The sequence below is a fragment of the Eurosta solidaginis genome, chromosome 2, assembly GCF_040869045.1.
Source record: "Eurosta solidaginis isolate ZX-2024a chromosome 2, ASM4086904v1, whole genome shotgun sequence".
Lineage (NCBI taxonomy): Eukaryota > Metazoa > Arthropoda > Insecta > Diptera > Tephritidae > Eurosta > Eurosta solidaginis.
In genome coordinates, this window is record NC_090320.1 from 228422032 (window position 1) to 228449833 (window position 27802).

A 27802-nucleotide genomic window follows, 5' to 3' on the forward strand; every position below is an offset into this window, starting at 1 on the left:
GCACACACACAATTTTATTAATTTCAAAATTTTTGTTCTCTCTCATTGCAGACCCGATTACCGGCCAGAGCGTGGCATTTACGATTTGCAAATTAAAAACGCCTCATACAATCGCGACAATGGTCGTTTCGAATGTCGCATTAAAGCGAAAGGTACAGGCGCTGATGTCCACCAAGAGTTTTACAACTTAACCGTCCTCACCCCACCTCATCCGCCTGTGATTTCGCCCGGCAATGTGGCCGTTGCTACGGAGGATGTTAAAATGGAGTTGACATGCAGTAGTATTGGTGGCTCGCCGGATCCAACGATAACGTAAGTAAATATATGTAGTGGTGTAGTGTTGGTTGATAATGATAGAGTATACCTTATGTCAAAACGTACAAGATTGTCAAAATATAACGAGCGGGATTAGGGATTTTCTAAGACAAACACATTTTTGTAGAGAGCTTAAATTTTAATCTAATTTTAAACCCAGCGTATACTATTAAATAAGGTATTATAACTTTGATTTAATAACGGTTGTACGGAAAGAAATTGAGTTGGTATTGAAAATGGGCAATATCCAACGATACCGATATCGAAAATATGGCACCGCCCACATTTGGAAGGAAAACCTTAAAGGATTTGCAAGCCATGAATCAAAATGAAGTGACCAAATTCGATATGTTAGATATATGGCAAATTTTTGGAAAACGGGTGTATCACCTCACATTTAGAGGAGACAAATGGACTGGTACTGGGACTGGGACTGGAAATGGGACTGAGACTTGGACTTGGACTTGGACTTGGACTGGGACTGGGACTGGGACTGAGATTGGGACTGGGACTGGGACTGGGACTGGGAGGAGTAAATAAAGGGATAAGGAAAAGGGGGAGCGGGAGAGTAAGAAGTAAACGCTTTTTAAAAAATATGCAGATAGACCAAAGTTAGGGCAGAACAACATCTGCCGGCTCTGTTAGTAATATATACATACATATGTATATAGTATGTATGTGGAATTAAAAAAAAAAAAAAGTTTAGCGACCACGCCTGTTTGAAAAAATTCTATATCCAAATTTCGAACACTGTAAAAATGCGATAGTTAAACCAATAAAGTGTTGAAACTTGATACGTGGGTTGACTTTATGACGAGAAATACAAAATTGGTACCATTTTGTAGAATGGGCGTGGTGACGCCTATTATTAGGTGACGAAATCAGTTGACGACTACGCACACTTAAAAAATATTATTATTATAATTTTGTTTTTTTTCAAACAAAACATCTCAATGTCTTATTATAAAATAAATAAATGTAAGGCGCGATAACCTCCGAAGAGATCTAAGGCCGAATTTCTCTTCCAATTTGCGTAGTGCTCCTCTTGATTTTGCGTACAAATCGGTCGGACGGGACCTACACGTTTTATGCCGACTCCGAACGGCATCTGCAAGACAGATGAGTTTTCACTGAGAGCTTTTCATGGCAGAAATACACCCGGAGCGCTTGCCAAACACTGCCGGTGGGCGACCCCGCTTAGAAAATTTTTCTTCTAATTGAAAAACCTTATTTCTAAAATATTGATATTGCTTTGGTGTGAACCCAGGACATACGGTGTGGTAAGCGGAGCACACTACCATCACACCACGGTGGCCGCCGATGTCTTATTAAGTTGTACATATATTTTATCTCAACACGTACGTTAAAAAAATTTTGAAAATATGTGACCACGCCTCCTTTTTATGTACTTCTGTGTTTTCGTCCCTCTATTAACACGATAATTTGAGCTAAAAGGGAGATTTCTTCACTAAATTTAATGTATGGGCTTATCAAAACATATTTGGTCAAAATCAGATAATAGCCACACCTACTTTTTCAATATCGAAAACTCCGAAAAATGGAAAATATGGAGCAATGATTTAACAAATACTGGTACAGTGAGAAAACTTAGAGAGTGTAGTAATTTTATAATGCAGAACAAAAGATTTAGTGGAATTTTGGAAAGAAAAAAAACTTTTTACAATAGTTGCTTAACATTTTAAAGTTCTCTTGATCTGAAAGTTTTAAATTTTTTTTCGAAATGTTTTTTAACTTTTAAAAGATGGACGCTGGGTAGAAATTTTTCTAAGAAAATAATTTAAAACAAAAAGTATTTACCAAGAATGAATTATGAGTATTTTTTGTGTATTAGGGTGGGTCAAGACTTTTTGCGACATTGCAAGTAGCATTTTCGAACTTAGCAAGAAATGTATGGAAAAACTCTCTTTCTATTTGCGTCCCATCTTTGCATTTTATCACGCTTAATCGTCTTAACCTCAGGAGTAGAAAATGAACCGAAACGCCCTAATCTATAAATATATATATATATGTTATGAAATACCATTATAGTAATAAACTGTTGTGAGCTGCACAACGACGCAGATGTGAGTGACGCCGCTGCAGAAAAAAGTGTAGTTAGCACGAATGAAGAAAAAATAAAATCAAAATAAAAGCGGTCGTAGCAATGCATTGTGGGCAGCAATAATACCGTATTAATTTAAATTTATTTAAATGACATACCTTGCTCACTGCATTGTCGGCTACTGCTGCCGAAGGAATTATTTAAAAGGATTTTCATTGCCATTATGTGCAGGCTTTTAAAGAGCTGCTCGATTGCTTGGTTGTTGGTCCAGCTGGTTCGCATATCAATTGAATGGAATTAAATTCAACTCAACTGTATATTTAGGCAAGTACGATTGTATATATGTATGCGTATAAGTAACTCTGTAGATTTAATGAAAATGGCCTTAATCCGCAGTGAAGGGATGCAATAGAGTACTAAAATATAGGGGAATATGGTAGCTTGAAAATAATGATGAGGTAGTAGTGGCTGAAATGAGCTTCTCTATTCATTACATGCAGCATTCTGTCCACTTAAAACGTAAACACATTTACACCATGATTAAGTGTAATTATCGGCATATGCACGCACATACTCTTCCTCCCCAAGCTTACACAATTTTTAAGTTGCAATAATTTAATAGCATTCGTACCTGCCTGAGCACGACGTTGAAGTGGATTAAATGCGAATTAAATGGATTTCTTTTTTACTGCTGCTATTGGTAATTTGAGAATTAAGCAGCATTAACAATTTATGAACTAACGCACTTTGTTGAGTGTTGCTGAGATGTTTATCTGCAGCGTTAAGTGGTTTTAATGCTTTCATTCTTATGGATCTCGCGTTGAAATTAGCTACTCTAATCCCATTTTGTGAACTTCACGAAATCCAGTCTCCGCGGTGCGCGAAGGTTTTGAAGAGCCAAGGAAGTGTAGTTACGGGGTGATACAGCAGCGAACAGAAAAATAACAGTAGAAATCGAAATTCGTCTACTAAATTATACATATATTTTTCTATAGTTTAAGAGTTTAGTAACTGAAACGATACAAAGCAATCTCGAAAACGTTTTCGAAAATATTCGATAATTCAAAAAAAAAGGTAAGAAAATTTTATTTGGATTTTCTGTATTTTTTGAGTATTCAGTTTTGTAGCTCAATCAAAGTACAGGTTATAGGTCTTTCAAGCTCGCATTGATTTTTGACAATTTTTTTCCGAAGGATATTTAAAATTCAAGGTTCCACATTTTATATGGAGGTTAATCTAAAACACCCTTGGGACAATAAAATTTTGAAAATCAATACGAGTTCGAAAGACTTGTTTTTTGGTAGACTAAAATCTTTTTTTTTTTATTTTTATAAAATTGATTGAACTCCAAATAAAAATTTATTCTTAAAGTAACGAAAATAAAAAGAGCACAATTTAATTGACGAAATTTGTAAGAAACCGCTACTTATATTTTTCTGTTCACTACTGTAATTAATTAAATAATTTCTTGGTTTTTCGTAAGTTTCTGTACAAGCCTTGAAAAAAGCTTAGTTATTCACAGCATATACTATAAACAAAGGGCGTTGATTTACGACTCACATAATCACACTTCTTGCCCCTAGGGACAGTTGCGCGTAGTGTAAAAAATGTTTAAGTCTTAAATCTTAAATGTAACACAACTATGTGTTTACTCTAGATGGCATATTGTTATATTAAGTAGCTATCTTTTAGATAATTATAAGTTAATTTTTTTTTTTTAAGAAAGTTGCAGCCTTACACGTTCAACAGTATCAGCGATTCTTTTCAAAATGTAACGCTTTGATTATATAAAGCGATAAAAAAATCCTTTTTAATACTTTGTTCACGTGTTCCTGGGACAAAGACGAAAAAAATATGAAATACTTTTTGTGGAAAACGTTTTTTATAGAAATCGATGCTCAAAGCTTACATTTTAGCTGATTTTCACTCATCATATTGCGTTTAACGGCGATCTTATTTTCCACCCTTGAAAGATGCGATATTAACAGGTAGCGAGTTTCTCCTCTTTCTTGATGTTATTGACATTCGCTATCGGCACAAAAATATTTTCAAAATATGAAAAAAAAAAATTGAAATTTTGAACTTTTGTTGACATTCTTAACAATATGTTGATTTTTCTCGAAACCTTTGCGAGTTTATATGCGTTTATCTCATCGGAATCGAATACATCAGAAAAGCATAAGAACACGAACAAAACTTTCGTGGAAAATCTGCATTGTTTTCAATCTTTAGAATTATTTTTGTAGTCATAGCGATTATATTTAGAAACTACAAGGAAGTCAATAGTTTGCCAACGTGATTTATTTGATCTTTCTATGATGAAAATGATGCCCACAATCGAGTGAGATGTCATGAGTACAAAGAGAGGTTTGATCACCGATTCCTTGAAAAAATTGCATGTAACTAAAAAGAGTTTATCTATTTTTTTTTGTTCGCGTTGGTCCCAGGAATACGTCAGCGAAATATCAAAGATAAATTCTGGATCACCCTGTAAAAAGTGATGAATGTAAGTGACTGCGACGCCAAATTTTTTGCAGTATCATACAGAATCTAGCACAAAATTAGGCTTCAAAAAGCGTGTTCAGCTTATAGTTTCATTAACATTTCGGTTAAATTCATCGAAGACATAATGCCGCCCGTTGTAGGTTGAGAAAAATGGTTTTTAAATATTTTGCTTTTCTAAAGAGCGCCTAAAAACGTCAGTTAAACTTTTTTAATTAGTTTCAGAATACTTAGCATAGCTCCGGTTGTTTGGCAAATTCTTTTTTCGCTTTTTATAACTGCTTCCTCAGTGTAGATTATCTACATTTTATTCATACTGTATTCTCCCTCTTCACTTTGTTAGTTTCATGTGCACTGGCGTTTTTTTTTTTTTTTTTTGCGTTTTTATACTCAGTTGAGCAGAGCTCACAGAGTATATTAAGTTTGATTGGATAACGGTTGGTTGTACATATATAAAGGAATCGAGATAGATATAGACTTCCATATATCAAAATAATCAGGATCGAAAAAAAATTTGATTGAGCCATGTCCGTCCGTCCGTTAACACGATAACTTGAGTAAATTTTGAGGTATCTTGATGAAATTTGGTATGTAGGTTCCTGAGCACTCATCTCAGATCGCTATTTAAAATGAACGATATCGGACTATAACCACGCCCACTTTTTCGATATCGAAAATTTCTAAAAACCGAAAAAGTGCGATAATTCATTACAAAAGACCGATAAAGCGACGAAACTTGGTAGATAAGTTGAACTTATGACGCAAAATAGAAAATTAGTAAAATTTTGGACAATGGGCGTGGCACCGCCCACTTTTAAAAGAAGGTAATTTAAAAGTTTTGCAAGCTGTAATTTGGCAGTCGTTGAAGATATCATGATGAAATTTGGCAGGAACGTTACTCTTATTACTATATATACGCTTAATAAAAATTAGCAAAATCGGAGAAAGACCACGCCCACTTTTAAAAAAAATTTTTTTTTAAAGTAAAATTTTAACAAAAAATTTAATATTTTACAGTATATAAGTAAATTATGTCAAGATTCAACTCCAGTAATGATATGGTGCAACAAAATACAAAAATAAAAGAAAATTTAAAAATGGGCGTGGCTCCGCCCTTTTTCATTTAATTTGTCTAAGTTGTGTTTAAGTCGAACAAAAATTAACCAATCCTTTTGAAATTTGGTAGGGGAATAGATTTTATGGCGTTAACTGTTTTCTGTGAAAATGGGCGAAATCGGTTGATGTCACGCCCAGTTTTTATACACAGTCGTCCGTCTGTCCTTCCGCATGGCCGTTAACACGATAACTTGAGCAAAAATCGATATGTCTTTACTAAACTCAGTTCACGTACTTATCTGAACTCACTTTATCTTGGTATGAAAAATGAACGAAATCCGACTATGACCACGCCCACTTTTTCGATATCGAAAATTACGAAAAATGAAAAAAATGCCATAATTCTATACCAAATACGAAAAAAGGGATGAAATATGGTAAGGTAATTGGATTGTTTTATTGGCGCGAAATATAACTTTAGAAAAAACTTTATAAAATGGTTGTGACACCTACCATATTAAGTAGAAGAAAATGAAAAAGTTCTGCAGGGCGAAATAAAAAACCCCTAAAATCTTGGCAGGTATTACATATATAAATAAATTAGCGGTATCCAACAGATGATGTTCTGGGTCACCCTGGTCCACAAATTGGTCGATATCTGGAAAACGCCTTCACATATACAACTACCACCACTCCCTTTTAAAACTCTCATTAATACCTTTAATTTGATACCAATGTCGTACAAACTCATTCTAGAGTCACCCCTGGTCCAACTTTATGGCGATTTTTCGAAAAGGCGAACACCTATAGAACGAAGGCCCACTCCCTTTTAAAAATACTCATTTTCATTTGATACCCATATCGTACAAACAAAGTCTAGAGTCACCCCTGGTCCAGAAAGGCCCACTCCCTCTTAAAATACTCATTAACCCCTTTCGTTTGATACCCATATTGCACAAACGAATTCTAGAGTCACCCCTGGCCCACCTTTATGGCGATATCTCGAAACGGCGTCCACCTATAGAACTAAGGCCCACTCCCTTTTAAAATACTCATTAACACCTTTCGTTTGATGCCCATATTGTGCAAAAAAATTCTAGGGTCACCCCTGGTCCACCTTTATGGCGATATAAGGAAACGGCGTCCACCTGTGGAACTAAGGATTACTCCCTTTTAAAATGCTCATTAACACCTTTCATTTGATACCCATATCGTACAAACGCATTCTAGAGTCACCCCTGGTACATCTTTACGGCGATATCTCGAAAAGGCGTCCATCTATAGAACTTAGGTCCACGCCCTTTTAAAATACTCATTAATACCTTTCATTTGATATCCATATCGTACAAACGCATTCTAGAGTCAACCCTGATCCACCTTTATGGCTATATCCCTAAATGGCGTCCACCTATAGAACTCCCTCATAAAATACTATTTAATGCCTTTCATTTGATACACATGTCATACAAACACATTCCAGGGTTTCCCTCGGTTCATTTTCCTACATGGTTATTTTCCCTTATGTTGTCACCATAGCTCTCAACTGAGTATGTAATGTTCGGTTACACCCGAACTTAACCTTCCTTACTTGTTATCTTTTAGTTATTCGTTTGCTCAAAATTTCTTTTATTTCCAATGAATGCAAGAAATAAATTCCTATTAAACAGCTTAATTCCCACAACTATGTCAACCGCCAAAAAGTATGCTTCTTTTATACAAAACACATATAAATGCATGAGAGAGTTGCAGTAAGGCTAATGTGTGTGTTTGTATGTGTAATATTTGCATTGCCATGGTAATGCCATATACGACTGGCTTGTCTTGCAATCCTCAAATATTTACGACACAGTTCATTGTGGTTGCTTGCCAAAAAACCAGTAAAAGCTAAATTAAAAAGGCAAAGAGGAACAAGTAAGCTTTTTTCACTCTACATAAAGCTTAAAGTCAAGGGAATGTGAAAAAAAAATTAAAAATTGTATAAAAATATTACAGTACAACTGCATACAAAAAACCATCTACAGATATATGCGAGTAAAGCAACTAACGAATAGGAAATAAGCACGTATCAAGTTGACAAAAGAGACAAAAAAAAGTGCAAAGCAAAGTATGCGCAAATTAGCTGCCAACTTTTTCCATGCCACATTTGTCGCTTGTATACACATATACAAATATTTTATTTCTTTATATACGTTTTAGCTAAATCTTATGTTTTACTCTATTTTCATATCCTTGCTCTTCTGTGCGCACGTGTATTACTTTCCATTTCACCGTACAGCTGGTATCGCGAAGGCACTAACACCCCACTACAAGCCACGGTACGTACGGGTGGCTCAAAAGATCATCCCACAAATGCAACACTGACATTGCAACCGCGTCGCGAAGATGATGGCGCCAAATATAAATGTGTCGTACGAAATCGTGCAATGAACGATGGTCAAAGGCTGGAGGCGACTGCAACGCTAAATGTTAACTGTAAGTGAAAAGTTATACATTTTTGTGTATTTAGCTATAGCAGTGAGCACGGAAATGGCAGCGGCAAGTTTTGTAAATTTCGTTAATGATTTTTTTTCTTCTGGTAATTAAGTTAAAAACTTCTATAAATTCTAGAACTGAAACTATTTAAACCAATCTCAAAAACGTATTTTCGTTTCGCTTGTAGCCCGACCAATTTTAGACCCACAAATAGCAAATTTAAGGTCTCTCAAAATTCGAATTGATGTTTAAAACATTTTTTTTTTTCTAAGATTTTGTCCTATATAAAAAGTAAAGCTATGCGCTCTGCACATGGAACAAAATTTAGAGCACCCTTCGATAAAAATTATCAAAACTCAATACGAAGTTTGAGAGACCTTTAACCGGCAATTAATTAGACTAAAATTGAAAATGTATAAAAATCGGAAGTCTCAAAATAAAAAAAAAATTTCTTACATTTTTTCAATTTTTCGAATTTTTTCGACAACATTTTTGAGATTGATTAGCGAGACAAGCTTGCTTTATAGAACTTTTTTGTTATTGCTATTCTAAACAAAAAAAAACAAACTTTGCACACAGCTATAATTACTAGAACATGCTTCTTAATTTCATTTTAATGCAAATTTATTGAAATTTTTTAAGGCCCGTTCAAAAGAACTTAGTTTGTGACATTGGAAAAAAATTAGTTGACGAAATTTGATAAAACTGTCGTTGCTCTTCTCGTTTGCGCTGTAGATATATTTCCTGTTTTTATTTGTTAATCAAACATTTTTTATATGCACCGTGAGCGAAAGAAGAAACGTGGCCAACTGATTAACTGATTTTTAAATATTGAAGAGAAAACTTTACCGCAGACGAAAAAATTTATAAATATACAATGCTCAATTAATTATTATTTTGCTTACTTTGTGTTTTAAACTTCTCTCAGTTTTCTTAACTAACCATCCGTGATTTCACTTAAACTTTCCTACCACCCTCAAATCAATTGCGTTGTCTCAAAGTCGTTGTCTAACTAATAACAGTTAGCAGTTTACGTCCATTTGCGCGCACATAAAATTTATTGAAACACATATTTGGGCCTATTTTCGGCTCCTAAATCAGTTTCAGTGCCAGCGAGTGCTTGATAAGACGTTTGTGTGTTTTTGGGTGTTAGGGGAGTAAACAAATACATTGGAAATATCGCACGCTTCGTCTCAAACGATATTCATCGCAAGAAGGTTGCGGAAACACTAAAAAACTGAAATGAAAATATTCTCCCTCAACCTCGAAAACCAATACCCAAACTGTGTTGCAATAGTACCAAAACAAAAACATACATTTTTTGGCAAGAAGTATGAAAAACGGAATAACCATAGACTGAAGTCGACTTTATGTTAGGCAGCGCATTATTAACATTCATTTCGCCTTCACATACATTTAATTAAATGCAAGCGGATTCATTTTGCAATATATACATAAAAGTATTTAAAAAAGTATTTTTAAAGTAGTAGCATTAGAGGAGGTAGTAGTAGAAAAATGTACTAATGCACGTTTCGTATACAATCGTGGGAAAACGAAACCCTTTTCAGACTTGTTCGCAATGTTGCCCCCCTGAGCCTAGAAAGAAATGTATCAGTTTACAAATAAGAAAAGGTACCAATCGCATAAAAAATGACTAATTTTACCAGTTTTACTATAAAGATAACTGCTTTCATTTATAAATTTCAAATTATGGAGGAATTTTCAAATTTCTTCAGCTCACATACATATATCATCAAATCTACACTGCAGAAATTGTAGGAGCATGCGTTGCATGTGTGTTTAATTTACGGTGACCATTTTTCTAATTTTAAAACTTGCTTTGTCTATGACTTGAATCAAAAAGGAACTTTTAAAATTACAACTGAAAATTCAGTTCGAGTTGTGAATCAAAAAAGCGATATTACATATTTGTGGCCTTTAGTGCGAGCGAAGCCGCCGGTAAATGCTAGTTTATCCTAAAACGCTTAATAACTTGAACATAATAAGAGCGGTTGCAGCTCTATTTTCCACATATGTATAAAGCCAAATACTCTCTCTTTATAAATCTTATGTGTGTTTGTATATTATTCTCTTCCTGAGTTCTTCGCCCACATACCTGCTCTTGAACGTCCCTCACCTAGCACTTAAATCTGCAAAGCGTGCCCGTATGAGCAAAAGGCTCATACGAGCCGTTTTGCCCATCGCTGGTGTATACATTAGCCACATCGAATGCCCATCTTATAAGCAGCCCCTTGACGAATTGGTATGTAGGTACTGACTGACGTCCATTACAGTTTTTGTCTAGTACACTCTGTCTCTTTTTCGCACTAACCGCGGGCATGTTATGCTCAATTGCCTTTAGTAGCAAGTTAGTAAATACTCTGCCTATGAAGAGAAGCCAATTACTCAAACCAATGATTTTTTTACTTTTTCTTTAAGCGAATTCTTCGCAATCTCAGGCGCGATAGCCTCAGAAGAGATTTTAGGCTCAGCTTCTCTTCCAATTTGCGTCGAACTCCTCTTGATTTTTCCAAAAAAATTTGGCAGGACCGGACCTACTTGTTTTATGCCAACACCGAACGTCATCTGCAAAGCAGATGAGTTTTCACAGAGAGCTTTCTATGGCATAAATGCACTCGGAGTGCTTGCCAAACACTATCGAAGGGGGACCCCGCTTAGAAAAATTTTCTTCTGATTGAAAAAAACTGTTTCTAATGTTTTTGATGTTGCTTTGCCCGGGCCGTGAACCCAGGATCTTCAGTGTGGATGGTTGAGCAAGCTACCATCACCCCACGGCGGCGGTTCTCAGTAGAGCTACTCTAATAGCAACGAAACAAATTAGACACAAGCAATGGGATTCAAGGGGTTGTGTAGCGCAATATATAGCTTCTGCAACCCAATTGTCAACCTCACCTTCGAGCGGCGAATCCCGTTTCACTAACAGACGAGGCTCTGGCGACCCCAAGCTCGTCATGGAACTTGGGGGTGGGGAGGGAGGGATGGCCTGAAGGTTCAATGTGGCCATATAAATCGTTCCCGAGATGGTCGGGCCAGCACCTTAATGGTGCTGTGTTACCGGAGCGTATCGGATCTGTATCCGACAAAGGACCATCACATCGATAACACTCCCCAAAGCCTTCGGGGAGTAACCTAATCGCTACAACAACAACAACAACAAGAGACACAAGCAATATCTGGAATAAAACTAACAAATTTTGGTTTAGTTGATCTCAAGATTCTATAGAAAATATACACTCTTAATCAATAAAACTGGGTTTCCGTTAAAAGTATTGATTTAATTGGTCATTTCAACAGTGAACAGCTCTCAATATTATACAAATACATCAGTTAATATCAAAGAGAAACTTACGCTCACCGCTCTCTACTTTGGTTTTGTGAAATGCGATTTGTCTAGAATGAATCCGAAATAAGTCACAAAGGAGTATGCGACTATAGACAGTTTTGAACTTCATATGGGTTGGAATGATCCATTTTTTTTGAGAATGTCCTATATATTGTATCTGTGTTTCCTGAATGGGTTTTGTTGGACTGGCCCTCTTTATACGCCTTTCGGACAAGACTTCTTTGTTCGCCTGCTTAAATCCTTACGAGCACTGTTCGATAAGTCCGGGTGCTCTTTGTACCCCTACTGGTACTGTCGGAGAAAACGCCTTTTTGCCCAAACGGGTTAACGAAATGCTTTATTTTCGTTGAGAATGATGAACATGATGAAAATGGTTTGTAAAACATTCATATAACACAGCATACAAAATACTGGTACAAAAAAGGGACTTCCCTATCTGAGATTCGAGGGAGATCTTAAGGCCAAAATAGAGGTGGGTGGTTGGCGCAAGGGTGCTCAAATGGTGGACGAGGCGATACATGTGTACACAGATGGTTCCAAAGTAGTGAAAGGAGTATAGTCTGCGGTATACTATGCTGATACGGAATTAAACAGATCCTACAGACTGCCAGATTACTGTAGCGTTTTCCAAGCGGAAATATTAGCCGCAGCCAAAGCAGTAGAAACACTGGAAGAGAATAGCTTATGCTGCAACCGTGCTAACTTTTATATTGACAGTCAAGCAGCAATTAAGGCAATAAAATCGCATAGCACAGCATCTAAATGCGTGGTCAAATGTAAGCAGTCTCTGGAGAAAATCAGGACAGGGAGAAGCATACATCTACATTGGGTCCCAGGGAATATGGGAATAGATGGGAATGAAAAAGCGGATGAACTAGCTAAAAAGGGCGCATCCCTTGAAGCTTTCTCCGTAGACGTCCCAATTAGACTGGGCGAGATTAAACCAAGGCGATATGTACACATGATCGACCAGCGGGAAAGGCATAGGTTCAAGCGCGGGGCTGTAGAGTGTCGAAGATTTTGTGTAGGTCTTACAACCTTAGACGAACCAAGTTGCTATTACCATTAAAGAGAGAGGACTCTAGACTCATGTGGCATCAATGTGGCTCATCAGGTGGCTTAAGTCCTAGAAAGCTTCTAGTATTTGCCAAGAGAATGGAGTTGTTTCATAACATAGGTCCTAGTTTTTGATAGGTTTTTCAGTTTGGTCGTTAAAACAAACTTCTGGTAACACTACTGACTCATTCGGTCTATGCTAGGTCCTCATGGACCGGCCAGTTCAACCTAAGGGACTTAGGAGGTTTATAAGCTCAATACAAATATTTACAGATTCGCAGTTTATTCAACCCAGACCAGAGTAACCCATAGCTTACCAAAACCGGTAGCGAGGTTACAATAAATTTGCACAAAATTTACAGGTCCTCTTTGTACGCTACTTGTAGTGTCGGACAGATCCTCTTTGTAAATTTGGAAAATTACAATTCAAGTTCAGGAAATTAGTTTCATTAAAATTGAGTGGCTCTTTGGCAGTAGATTGGCTAGCCCTCTGATCCTTCGAAACTTCTTAGAGAAATTTATATGGGTTACAAAAAAGTCCTTCAATTTACAGAAAAAATGTAATTTAAAGCAGAAATTTGGCTTTAATCTTCCTGGAAGCATATCAAGCAAATTTAATATTACTTTGCCTCATTAAAATTTATGAATATTACTTATTGTGAATAAAAAATTAATTTTTGACTTTTACACACAGCATGTAGAATCTGTGGTAGAGCTAAACCCTATGAGGTCCTTACGAACCTGTTCAACCCTACCGAACCTTACCTTAGGTAGAGCTAGGGATAGAAATTATAAGTACTGGGTTTTTTTTAAAACGAAAAAATTACACACACACAGATCGGTACCACCCGAAAATACGGACACATGTGGGTATACGTAATGTTTTTGTTGTTAATATTTTGTACAAAAGGTTATATATGTACATGCACAAGTGGAAAAAGAAAATTTACAGAAGAACCAAGTACAACACAATTTCTAATTAAATTTATTTTCCTTTAAAATTTTTTATAACAAATATCGTCTAACAAATGATTTAGGTTTAACACTGCAATAATACTTCAAATCATCTACTTGCCTATGTTTTTATGTATTGTAGCGAATTTAGTGCAAAATTCCGCTTATCTGCAACTTTCTGCTAACTTTCGAATCACTAAACTATCAAATAAATAACTCCAATATTGAATAATGCAAAATGGTCTTTGTTTGACTACTTTCACGATAACACTTCTACTTCTCAACAGATAGCGTGTTTAAATAAACTGATTCGTCGTGCCTCAACTGGTGCTGCTTTTATACTTTTTGGTTTCCTCGTTGACATATTTCTAGGCGTTTCTATTTCTAGAATTTGCTACTCGTTTACCAGCTATAAATTTCTTAGCTATATCCAGCTGCACGATTGTTATAGCTTCTCGCATATCCCATGCGCGTGTATATGTGAGTGCTACTTCCACAGATGATTGCCTACTTTTGGGAGCATCTCAGATAAGATATATGCATGTGTTTGTGCGTCTCTCTCTGCTGTGTGTACGTACATAGGTGTAGACATAATGATTTACTCGTTTATGTAGATACAAGTGACTGCCTGCTTTACTGTTGTTGTGGCTTCATTTACTTAGCATCAGACTAGTGATCTTACTTACTTACTTACTTAATTGGCGCTTAACCGTCTAAACGGTTATGGCCGTCCAATAAGGCGCGCCAGTCGCTCCGCCAACCGGCGTCAATTGGTCACACCAAGTGAGTTTAAATCGTTTTCCACCTGGTCCTTCCAACGGAGTGGGGGCCACCCTCTGCTTCCATAGGCGGGTTCCAATAGAAACACTTTCTTGGCCGGAGCATTATCATTCATTCGCATAACATGGCCTAGCCAGCGCAGCCGCTGCGTTTTAATTCGCTGGACTTTGTTGATGTCTGCGTATAGCTCGTACAGCTCATCATTAAATCTTCTTCGGTACTCGCCATCTTCAACGCGTAGAGGTCCATAAATCTTTCGAAGAACTTTTCTCTCGAACACTCCCACAGCCGCTTCATCTGCTGTTGTCACGGTCCATGCTTCTGCCCCATATAGCAGGACGGGTACGATAAGTGACTTGTAGAGTATGATTTTCGTTCGCCGAGAGAGGACTTTATTTTTCAATTGCCTACCTAGTCCAAAGTAGCATTTAGTCCAAATCTTGATCTTAGTGTCACTAATATTCGTCGCAGTATGTATGTGTTTAGTATTCGCTAAAAGCTCAATTAATACCAACGAAAAACCCAAATTTTATCAAAATTATAAGATGCTTGACTAATTGTGCTTGCGTGGTACCGAAAACAGCGGTTAGCCACAAAAAAAAAAAAAACAATAACTTGTGATTAAATACGAAAATGTTGTGTGTGTAAATGCTACTATTTTACACGGCAGCAAAATTAATGCAAAGGGCTTAGCTGTACTAATGTATGTACAGTGAAACCTCCCTAAGGTGAACACTCGCCGTCAGTCAACTTTAGTTCGCTCAGCGAGGTGCCCGCCCAAGGGAGTGGGTAGTTATTTTAAAAGTTTTTAATTATTAGACATATTAAGTACTCAGGACTTTCTATTTCAAAGAATTTTTTTTTACTGCACTCCTCTAAAAAACACTTAAGGCTGTGCTTCAGTTGAGATCTTAGAGTCCCAAAAAAGTTAGAAGGGTACATCAAGGGCGCGGAAATTTAGGAGGATGCGATACAGGATACGTCAAGGGAACCAAACTTATGGAATCGGAATTGTCTATGGTATACTGTGCCAATCCGCTAATAATAAGATCTCACAATCTAGCAGATCAATAAAAAGTATTTCAGGCTGAAGTAGAAGTTGTGAACAAAGTGGGAGTGATACTGAAAAAAAAACTGCGAGAACTGCAGTCGCGTAAACTTAACCGGGCGGTCATTTTGAGGTGACAACCTCGCAAAGAAACAGGGAGAAGCTTACAATGGTTTCAGAGCCCCAGTCTGGGCATAGATGATAACGAACAGGCGGATGAACTGGGAAAGGCGACAGGAGACATGAGCTGCATATGATGCACCAAGCATGAAAAGTGTGTAAACAAGCGTAAGGTTACAAGGTTACAAAAATCATGTCAAATCGAATGTTCTGGTCTAGGAAAAACTAATGGGGTGGCCCATGGAAAACTTCTAGTATATTCCAATAGGATGGGTTTATTTCATAGGTCATAGTTCTTGCTGGGGTTTTCAGCTTAATATATACAATATGCTCACACTTTGTCCACTTACTAGAAATTAATGACCGTCCTGGAAAGGTTTTTGATAGATTTTTTATGAAAACAAATCTCAGTGTCCACTGATAAGAAGTCATGTCTTCACAGTGGATGTTTTTCAACTCATTTTATAGCAAATAACTGTCCGCGTTCGGCCAAGAGAGTGTGCGCCAAGCGGAAGGCAAATTTCTTCTAAGAATTTCACCTTTAACTAGGCTCATGAAAAACTGTTCTGCCAAATGTGTCCGCCTTATATAGGTGTCCGTTAGGAGAGGTTTCTCTGCATATCTATATATATAAAAAGAAGTGTACATTTTGATTGTCACTCCATACCTCGAGAACGGATAGAAAGATTGCCTTGACATTTTTAGGAAAGAGACAGGAAGGAGAGATGATGGTTAGTTGATTTTGAAATCCCAAATCGATTTAGACATTCTTGAGTTATAATTTTTTTTTGAAAAAATTCAAAATTTGAAAATTTGGTATATAAATTTGCCTATATTAGTATTTACGATCCTTTTTTGCAGGAAGTTAACCAGAGACGGGCTGGAACTGGAATTAGAACTAGGGCCGGGACTGAGACTCCGAGTGGGACTGGGACTGGAACAAAATACGTACCACCCTCTGGGACAGGCAATAAGGGATAAAGAAGTATGAGAAGAAGGTGAGAGAAGAGAAAAGAGAGAAGTAGAAGGATACGGGGAAAGAAATAGAATGAGACGAATATGGAGATAGAAGAAGCGAAAAAGACGGAAGGAGGAGTGAATAAAAGGATCAGGAAAAAGTGAAGAGTGGTGGGGGAGGGCAGAGTTAGACGGAAAAAGCTTATTAAAAATGCAGATTGGCCAAATTTAGGGCAGACCAACGTCTGCTAGGTCTGCTAGTAAATAAATAAATAAAAGGAGGGATAGCCTCCTTAAAGATTTTGGGCTGAGCTTCTCTTCCAATTTTGGTCGTGATCCTTCAAATTTTTCTTCTAATTGAAAAAACTTGTTTCTTAAATTTTTATGTTGTTTTGTCCGGGGCGTGAACCTTGGATTTTTATGCGGTAGGCGGAGCACGCTACCACCACACCACGGCTGCAGCTGTTTATACCTATATACGTTTTTGGATCCATTTATGAATGTATATGTATGTATTTAGCAGTCAAGTGTAACGCGATCATGGCAACTTAATATTCTTAAATTTAAATAAGTTTGTGTTATTGCGAAACTACAATGAATATGAAAATAAAAAAAAATCGTTTGTTGAAAATCAAAAAGTATTCAATTTAGTGCTCAAAATAAATAGGAGATTGCTCACCACTAAATCTTTTCAAATTGAGCAAATTATAATGATTCGTGCGGAATATTAAAATTTTTAATTTATAAAAATTTTGTTTAAATGGAAAATAAAGCAAAAATATGTACACCATTTTAAACAGCGCAACCATTTTATTTAGTTTGTTCTTTGTTTTCTAAAAAACAGCACTGTTTATAATCGGTTTGCTATCGAAAAATTATCGACATGTAATCATAAAATTATCAATTTCTTATAGAAAGTTCATTGAGTTGTTACCGGATAGTTACTGATTTATTATTGGCGTGTTATTGATTTGATATTGAAAAACTAAAAATATTTGTATCTAAAACTTATTGGTTCATAATCGATTTGTCATCAAAAAGTTATCGATTTATGAACGACGACTTATCGGTTTGTTTTGATTTAAAAAAATATTATAAACTTCAATATAATTAATAAGATGCCAATGATTTGGAGATAATAAACCAATAACTAGACTATAATAATTCACAATCGATAATAAGTAGACGAAGTTCTTTTCAAAATCCCGAAGCTATTTATTTAGCCACATCAATGGCCTAAACGCGAACTGTTTATGATGTTAAATGTTAGTCCCTGAACTTGCACAGCACAGCTACCTTTCTACAGTAGGTGAGCTCGGTGCCCACTAAGTTTTGGTGTTTCCGTAAATTGTGCGTGAAGGAACCTAATTCCTACCTTCTTCTCCCTGACACAGGTGCGTCCAACGCCCTCGTAAGTATGTCTATGGCCAGCCTGGAACATTCTCGATATCGATTTCACCAGCCTTAAGTTGCTCAGAAATCTATCCAAATAAACAACCGATTTATCATCTGCGTCTCGCCAACTCACCAATCCTATTCTCCGTAATCCACCGGTTTGTCATATTCTACTTGTAGGGAATCGATTCTATAAACCACCAGTTGCTTGGGAAACGATCCACCGATTCGTCAAAGCCCCCCCCCCCCGCCTGGACAAATATCGTAGCCGCTTCTACTGGTCGATAGCACATTATTCCGCTGCAAATCCAGTCAAGATTCACAGATTACGCCAGCAACTGTAAGGTGTCCGCCAACCGATACACCGCTCACCCGATTTTTGCCGCCTGTCCAGCTATTTCATCGGCAGGCAAACGTTTTCCATCGATCCTACGCCTGTCACCCCTTCCGTACATCAGCGGTTGGTTACAATTCCCCTCTAATATTAACTATTTACAATTATCCACCACGGCGTGTGTGTGTGTGTGTATGTGTACGTCTGAGCCAAATACCCGCAACATAGTTATCTGCATTCATTTAGAAAGGAAATATGTGCGTTATCGAATCTGGATTGATTGAGTTCTACCCCAGCCTTCGGCGAAACCCATCTTAAACTAGTAACTTTAAAACTTTCGTTTCCTAGATCTGCACACGCTTTACACATCGAAATTGACTAGGCTTTAACATTTCCGCATTTAAAGTATGTATGTTTAAAATGTCGCTCAAATCAGAAAAAAAGAAAAACAAAAAACAAAAGAAAAATAAAAAGATTATTTCCCACATTATGCCAAATCAATCTACATTCAGTTAAACTGGCTTAAAGTTTAACAACAAACAAATTTACTTATCAAATAAAAGTTTAGGCGAAATCAAAAATATTTGCTTAAACGTGCACAAATTTGGCACGCACATTCTCTGCACAACGCACACGCACCCATCCGCAGGCACGTTGCGAATAACAAGGAAAGAGAAAATCAAACAAATTTCATTTTATGACTTGACCAAACTTAAAAGCTTAAAACTTACAAACAAACAAACAAACATATTCTTGTGAATTTCTTTAAATGTGATGGAATTTTAATGCAAATAATAAAAGCTTGCAAACAACAAACAAACAAAACTTTTGTGTAAAAAAAAAAGCAATAATTAACAAAAGAAAAAAAATTAAAGACTAATAAGTATAACAAATGAAATAATTTAAAAAAAATGTTAAAGTTAAATGGTTTTACTGAAAACAATACTTACATTAAGTAATAATAAAACTAAAAGCTAGAAAATAATTTGGTAGGTCCTAGGTGCTAGTCGTCACTCTCGTCATCAATCTAGGGCGTTGATCAGGCAAATAAATAAAAGTCTTGGGCGGGTGAAATTTCTAAAGACGTGAGGGGTAGTATAGCCTGATTAGGGCTCAGTTGGTCTTACTTATGACCACAAATAGAAATTTCAAGCGTCCAACGCTTTTATTTAATTGTCTGATCAAAGCCCTAGATTGATGAGGAGTGTGGGGACTAGTACCTAGGGCCTACTTAATTATTTTCTAGCTTTTAGTTTTATTATTACTTAATGTAAGTATTGCTTTCAATAAAACCGTTTAACTTAAGCAAATTTTTAAATTACTTTATTTTCAAGTTTATAGTATTTATTTAAGTGCCTGTTATTTCTCACTCTATTTAGTTCATTTAGTGACTCATTATTTTTGTTACAATCTAAGTCCTCAATACATAATCCTTCCAAAGACTTTACGCGACTCGGCGCCTCGTATGCTTGTCCGCCCTCGAACTCCAAAGTATATTGATGACACTTAGACGGGACTATTGTTGTTGTTGTAGCTATAAGGACACTCCCCGAAGGCCTTGGGGAGTGTTATCGATGTTGACGTTCCTTTGCCGAATGCAGATCCCATACGTTCCGATAGCAAGCCCGCCCATCTCTGGAACGATTTGTTATGACCACATGCGACCTTCTTGGCCATACCGCCCTCCCATCCCCTAGATCCATGAGGAGATCAGTGTCGCCAGAGCCTCGGCTGTTAATGAAACAGAATTCGCAACTTATAAGTAAGGTTTACAATTGGGATTGGAGAAGCTATATATTGCGCTGGCAACCTGAAATGGTTGCGCTACACAACCTTTTGAATCTGGTATTTTAGTCGCCTCTTGCGACAGGCATACCTACCGCGGGTATACTCTGACCCCCTAACCTGCTGGGGGATCTACCGGACTGTATGTAATATTTGTTCCAAATATGAACCAAATGGAGTATATTTAATATCTCGATCCTTGTCGTAGCTAGCGGAATTTTTTTCGTAAAGCGGTTTCTATTTCTGTATGTAATATGTGTTCCAAATATGAGCCAAATCGGAGCACATATACGATTTTTTAAAATATTTCGATCCATGCGCCACCTATCGGAGTTTTTTTTTTCTTAGAATTGCATTGTCGTCCGGTTCTGAACTATATTCCAAGTTTAAAGCTTGTAGCTTATCGGGCAGTTACTTAAGTTTTACTTACAAAATTCATAAACAACGGCATGTCTGCCGCTACACAGAGTCAAGCTAAATAAAACCGTTTAAAAAGTAGGCGTAGCTTTCAATAGAAACTTTATCTACATGAAAATTAATTGTTTAATTACATCTTCTGCTATGAAATATGAAAATAATGCGCAATACTACACCATCAACTTTGTTTCATTAATTTTTAACATTTTTGCTGTTGTTTTTACTTTAAACTTGGTTTAGCTGTGATTAATTGTTTAAAGACACCACCCACAAAAGAAATTTGCGGGTTTTATTTTGCCTGAAAGCTTCAGCAAAATATTGCCTATTAAAAACAACTTTTGTATGTATACACACAGAAAAAAATAATTCCCAAAATAAAGGAAAAAACACAATTTTTCTTTAAATTGAGATAAATTTAAATTTATTGAGTAAGGATTTCTTAATTTTTGTATGAAACATATAACTGTGGTCATAAACAATTATCGCTTAAGTCCCGTGTAAAAAGATATAACTTAGACGATTGTTGCTTGTGAACACAGATAAAAGCTGTGTTTTTTACATGTATATACATATGCACTTAAACTTTATATGGACTGCTAAGTGCGTAACTTTATCTACACTTATAAAATTGTTGCACAGAAAATTAGTACTGCTAAATTTCAGTATGCATTATACTCAGTTCCAACTGAAATATTTCTTTCCATTTTATCTCTATACTATTATCCACTTCTGTGACCAAAAAGCGCGTGTGTCGAGTGTTCATCGCAACCAATTCAGCTTTAGGTTGTACACTATGACCAACGAAGGGGCGTGTCTGCGCTATTCAATACAACACGGTTTGTAGCGAATGATTTAACTGTGGTGATAAGCATTTTTTCTTACCCGCTAATGTAGATGTATATACATTAGAATGCGTCAAATTGTATGGATGCATTTTTTCCATAAGGAGTATAGCAAAAACTTAATCTACAGATGATTCTAAGAAAAATTACTGAAGACACCATAGCTCTAAGTCCGATTTCGAGGTCCCCACTTTTGCAAAATAGATATTTTGCATTTGAATATAGGGTTTGGCCAAAAAATTATCATAGCTTCTGATAGAATTGTAGGAAAAATATATTGGGCTTACTTTAAAAGTATTTTAAGGACATTTCAGAATCTGTTTCAGTAGAGACATCAGGCTTAAATTATGAGAAATTAGCCTAAAATGAACTTTTAACTATTATATTATCATTTTTAACAAATTTCTTATGGACAATTTTTTTTCTTTACAGCTAAAATAAGTTCAAAATATTTCCAACAACTTTCATTCAGACAGTTTTTTTTTTTTTTTCAAATTCGTTTTAGTAGAAAATTTTTTTGATTATTACCACCCACTTTTAAAAGATGGTAATTTAAAAGTTTTGCAAGCTGTATTTGGCAGTCGTTGAAGATATCATAATGAAATTTGGCAATAACATTACTCCTATTACTATATGTATGCTTAATACAAATTAGCAAAATCGGAGGACGACCACGCCCACTTAAAAAAATTTTTTTTTAAGTGAAATTTTAACAAAAAATTTAATATCTTTAGAGTATATATGTAAATTATGTCAACATTCAACTCCAGTAACGATATGGTGCAACAAAATGCAAAAATAAAAGAAAATCTCAAAATGGGCATGGCTCCGCCCTTTTTCATTCAAATTTGTCTACGATGTTTTTAATGCCATATGTCGAACAAAAATTTACCAATCCTTGTGAAATTTAGTAGGGGCATAGATTCTATGGCGATAACTGTTTTCTGTGAAAAAGGGCGAAATCGGTTGAAGCCACGCCCGTTCTTATACACAGTCGACTGTCTGTACTTCCGCTCGGCCGTTAACACGATAACTTGAGCAAAAATCGATATATCTTTACTATACTCAGTTCACCTACTTATCTGAACTCACTTTGTATTTGTATAAAAAATGGAGGAAATCCGACTATGACCACGCTCACTTTTTCGATATCAAAAATAACGAAAAATGAAAAAAATGCTATAATTCTGTACCAAGTGCGAAAGAAGGGATGAAACATGGTAATTGGATTGGTTTATTTACTCAAAATATAACTTTAGAAAAAACTTTGTAAAATGGGTGTGACATCTACCATATAAAGTAGAAGAAAATGAAAAGGTGCAGGGCGAAATCAAAAGCCCTTGGAATCTTGGCAGGAATACTGTTCGTGGTATTACAAATGTAAATAAATTAGCGGTACTCGACAGATGATATTCTGGGTCACCTTGGTCGATATCTCGAAAACACCCTCATATATATAATTACCACCACTCCCTTTTAAAACCCTCATTAATACCTTTAATTAGATACCCATATCATACAAGCACATTATAAAGTCACCGCTGGTCCCCTTTATGGCGATATCTCTAAAAGGCGTCCACCTATAGAACTATGGCCCACTCCCTCTTAAAATACTCTTTAATACCTTCCATTTGAAACACATTCCAGGGTTACCCTAGGTTCATTTTCCTACATGGTGATTTTCCCTTATTTTGTCTCCATAGCTCTCAGCTGAGTATGTAATGTTCGGTTACACCCGAACTTAGCCTTCCTTACTTGTTATACCTTTCATGAACATGAAATGGTATATTAACTTTGATCCGATGTGTGTAACGTTGAGAAATATAGAAGATAGACTCACCATTAAGTGTATCGAATTGATCAGGGCGACGAACTGAGTTGATATAACCATGTCCGTCTGTCCCTCCGTCTGTCTGTTTGAACGCAAACTAGTCGCTCAAATTTTGAGATATCTCAATGAAATTTAGCACAAGGATGTATTTTTGTATTATATTAGACATTTGTCGTATCCGGTAGGATCGGACCACTATAACATATATCTCCCATACAACCGATCGTTCAGATAAGACAATTTTGGTCATTCCTGCCACAATTTAGAAAGTTTAAACGTGAAACTCGGTGATATGTATTCTAATATATCATAGAGGATTTCCTGCAAAATCATTTCGATCGGAGCTATATATAATATATATCCCATACAACCGATCGTTCAGATAAGGGTGTTTTTTGCCATTTTTTATTTTATATTTATCTTAAAAATCGATTAGGTATGTACATCTGTTCACTATATATTTCTTATCTTATACATCCGATTATTTGGATATTACGAATGGGATAAGATTATTGTTCAGCCCCATTCATGAAAGGTATGAAGTATTCGGCACATCCGAGGACTGTCCCGTCCTTACTTGTTTTACTTTAAATTCGGCCTTTGTGTCAGCTCGCATTCCTGGTTAGGCTTCCGTTATCGATATCGGCTCCAGTTACGATTCAGGTTCTCCATTTTATTTCCTCATAAGCAGCTTAAGCTCCGTTTTCCGTCTCAGTCCCGATTTGAGTTTCGCTTAGGCTTTTAGCTTCTGCTATGATTCCAGTCTTCGTTTTAGGTTCGCTTCTAGTTTCGGTTTCAGTTCAGTGAAGGACGCCGCAGTTCCAGATTCAGTTGTGGTTACGCTTACTATTGCAATTTGATTTATAGTTTCGTTCGTTTTGTCTGTGGTACCATTTACGCTGGCAGTGCAAGTTTAAATTCCAATATCTTCATTTCAGTTTCAGTCCTAATACTGGCTATTCTTGTTCAACTTTTGGTTTCGGATTTGAAATGATTTGAATTCCAATTTCGACTTGCTTTAAGTCTACATAATTATATCGCTAGTGCAAGTTCCGCTTCTGATTTTTTTCTCTGGAAATATTTATATTTTGCTTTCGATTTTAACCATAGATTCGACCGGGTTAAGTGGCTTAGCATTGTACTGCGAAAAGGAAAAACTGTCGTATGAAGCGACTTAAATCCACAAAGCTGAAGCTTCTAGGCGTTCATAGAACACTGATCCGCCAGTCTAGTGCCAGAAAGTATTGGGAAAAGAGCGTAACGCATTTATGCTGCCCAGATTTAGGGAAGGACTTTTGTAGAAAAATATCATGTACAGTTTTTTCATGTTTTTATAGCTGTTTTGCTCGTTTTTAGAAACCAAAATTTTTTTGAGTGTATATATATTTGATTAAACTTTAATTATTACATTCGAAAATTCTTAGGCGCGGCATTTCGGTTAAATAAATTATGTTGTTGAATAGCATTTTCAAATCTTAAAAGCATGTAACTAAAGAGTAGGCGGTGGTTTGAGAAATTTGAGTATTTTGTTGGATTAATTTCAGTTGAGTCAGATATTTTAAACGGAATTTAGTTGCGACGTATCAGAATTAATGATTGAAATTAATTTTTGTGGGTTTTGCTTTGTTTTTCATTTCCTTTGTTAGTTAATTTAGAATCTTCAATGCTTGAAATTTAAATATCTTCAATGCTTGAAATATAATTTGGCTGTGAGCTCTGAAAAATGTAAATATGTGGCACATTTCATTCTTCAGCATTCTTATCCGGAATATATGAAGCTATCAAGTAAAATAATTTGCAGTAAGGTCACTAATAAACAGACTAAGGTAATGTAGTACATCAAAGGCCAAATTGGGCTGCTTTGTGAAAAAAGAACTTGTCCTGTTTTGCTGGCAGTTCCAAGTGGTGAAGTCAGTTTAATCTATATTTGCGATTTCCGATATTTTGAACATTCTGCCGCACTAAACTAGCAATTACAACTTATAAGGTTCCTTCTAAAAATTCTCTGAATCTCTCGACGTTCCTGCACTTTTTTCTTTTGTTCGTATCACTGAACTGTTGAATAAATAAACGCAAATGTTCTGTATATAAAATTATCTTTATTAACCGTACTTCTATGGTGGTAGATCTTCACAATTTAATGAATTCGCATACTTCACATATATCGTTTAAAAATCAAACTAATTCACAATTCCTTAGCTTTTATGCTACTCAGGTGTCTCTTTCGCCTGTTTCTCCCAGGATCTAGACTTCTCGCGAACAGCCTCCTCTATTAGTTGCTTATTTACTTCTGTCATACCTCTGCATCTCATACTCACTGTTGCCTTCTATGTTTAAGTGTGTATATTAGACTGGGTCGATTTATTAACCGATATCGCACCATCGATTTTTCGATAGGATTTGGGCTCGGGAAAAAAAGTTCTACTACGCATACCCAAAAAAATAATTTTCGAGCCTGCGAAATTTTTTTTTTGTTTTTTTTTTTTTTTTGTTTGTTTTTGTTTTTATCGGCCTATTGATAAATGATTCAAGTTTCGATTCGAGCTCAAGGCCAGAACAATAATTTTTTTCCAAAAACAAAATACAATTTTTTTGTTTTTTTTTTTTTTTGATTTTTAAGGTTTTTTCATGACCTTACTAAAAAAAATTTCATATGTATACATCTTTAGCGGACATTTTTGGTTCGGACAGGGTGTACGTATGAAAATTTGTTTAGTAGGTCATGAAAAAAACCTTAAAAATCAAATAAAAAAAAAAAAAAAACAAAAAAAAAAAATTTTCGCTGGCTCGAAAATTATTTTTTTGGGTATGCGTAGTGGAACTTTTTTTCCTGAGCCTAAATCCTATCGAAAAATCGATGGCGCGATATCGGCCAACTTTCGCCCATAAAAATCGACCCAGGTTAGTGTGTGTATGTGGCTGAGTAATATGCAGTTTTTATTGCTGTGTACATGTATGTTGGCTGGTTTCTATTTCATCTTCTTGCCTTGTTGTTGTTGAACAGCATTTATTACTAGCAGTACAGTGGCGTATCGAAACTGCTAATATTCGCATAATATGCTAAATTTTTGTCACACCAAAATCAAATTTGTTCCACATTCATACCTAAGGTAAGGTTTACTGGATGTGTCTTCCGCGGAAGCGTGGTCAGTATCAGCTGTCCTCTTCGAACTATGTCGAGTACCTGATAAAAGCTAAAAAGATGTCAAAAACCCTTGCTGCAACTGATTCTGGATAATAAGAACGCTCTTAGACAGCGCTCTCTGACACCCGTTACCTCCTTTTCGTCACCCTTAAAATTCTACAGGCAAAGATGATAGATAGGGCACTCCTAGCCTTTCGGCATGCCTAACAATAAACAGAGCCCTATTAGCACTGCTACAAGTATGGAGGATGCATCCCTTATAATGGTGTAACCGTTTCGGGATCTCATGGGACCCCATTTTGGCCAGTTTCGCTTAGTTGTGCGACACCATGTGGTTTATAGTGATCTATCGTTGGATTGCCGTTGGATGTATTATTTAAGTACAAGCTTGCATGTGGTACCTAAGCGTTATTTGTCGGAAAGCATCGCATTGGTCGCGCCTTGCCTAGCAAGTTCTTTTGCACACAGTAAGGTATACGCCTTTCTTTTGGGTTATCTCCTGAAGAGGAAGGTATAGTTCCAATAATGCGTTTTACTACCTTATAATCTATGCTTTTTCGTCACGAAAACTTCTTCTCAATCAACATACATAATACGACTTTTTTGAAAATTTACCGTTTTGTGATAATTTCGGAAATATTTCGAAGGTATCTCAAGACTGATGCTAAGAATTGTGTTCGGGATGATTTCGGCACAGTTTCGAAACTATTTCATAATAGTTCTCACCTTCAGGCAGCATCCTGGATTAGTTTGGAGATCATTCCGAGATTGCTCTCGGTATGATAACGGTATTAGTTCGTAACTATTTTCTCTGTAATTTAGAGGTTTCAGAGCCATTTCAATATTATTTTGGATTTGTTTTCAGGATCTCCTCGTGACTATTTTAAGATTCTTTATGGTTAGTTCTGTACTGATTCGAAAAAATTTTGAAACAATTTCGGGACTTTGTCGGGACTATAACGGTCTTATATTATTTTGGGACTGTTTTTGGTGATTTTTAGATATTGTTTTCTGGCACTATTTAGATATTGTTTTCTGGCGAATTATTTCAGCACATCTTTTGCAATCATCTCAGTGATTTTTTTGGGAATAATTTCGAAATTATTTACAATGTTATCCCCGGAGTAAATCGAGGTCATCTAAAATTAATTTTTGTTCTACTTTTATGTATATAAAAAATAAAAAAACACAAAAACCTAAAGTTCACGGATGTCATAGACACCATTACAGAGCTCGTCATGATTCAAAATCAGTCATAACCGAATCTGGCAATGCAACATTAGTAATGCAAGGCGTTTTGATGCGCTGAATATGAATCCGATGGTAGGTCGTGGTGTGGCTCTTACTCCAAAGACCGCAAGACTGGC

At 36.2% G+C, this 27802-nt stretch overlaps 1 protein-coding gene across 8 annotated transcripts in view; it reads left to right on the plus strand.

Moving 5' to 3' along the window:
• Window positions 1-27802, plus strand: part of ed (echinoid) — a 660012-nt gene that overhangs the window by 422684 nt on the left and 209526 nt on the right. For all 8 annotated transcript variants that reach the window (XM_067767198.1, XM_067767199.1, XM_067767200.1 and 5 more), the window contains exons 4-5: window positions 52-312; window positions 8211-8407. In XM_067767198.1, the coding sequence (XP_067623299.1) occupies window positions 52-312; window positions 8211-8407 (458 nt within the window). The remainder of the gene's footprint in view (window positions 1-51; window positions 313-8210; window positions 8408-27802) is intronic.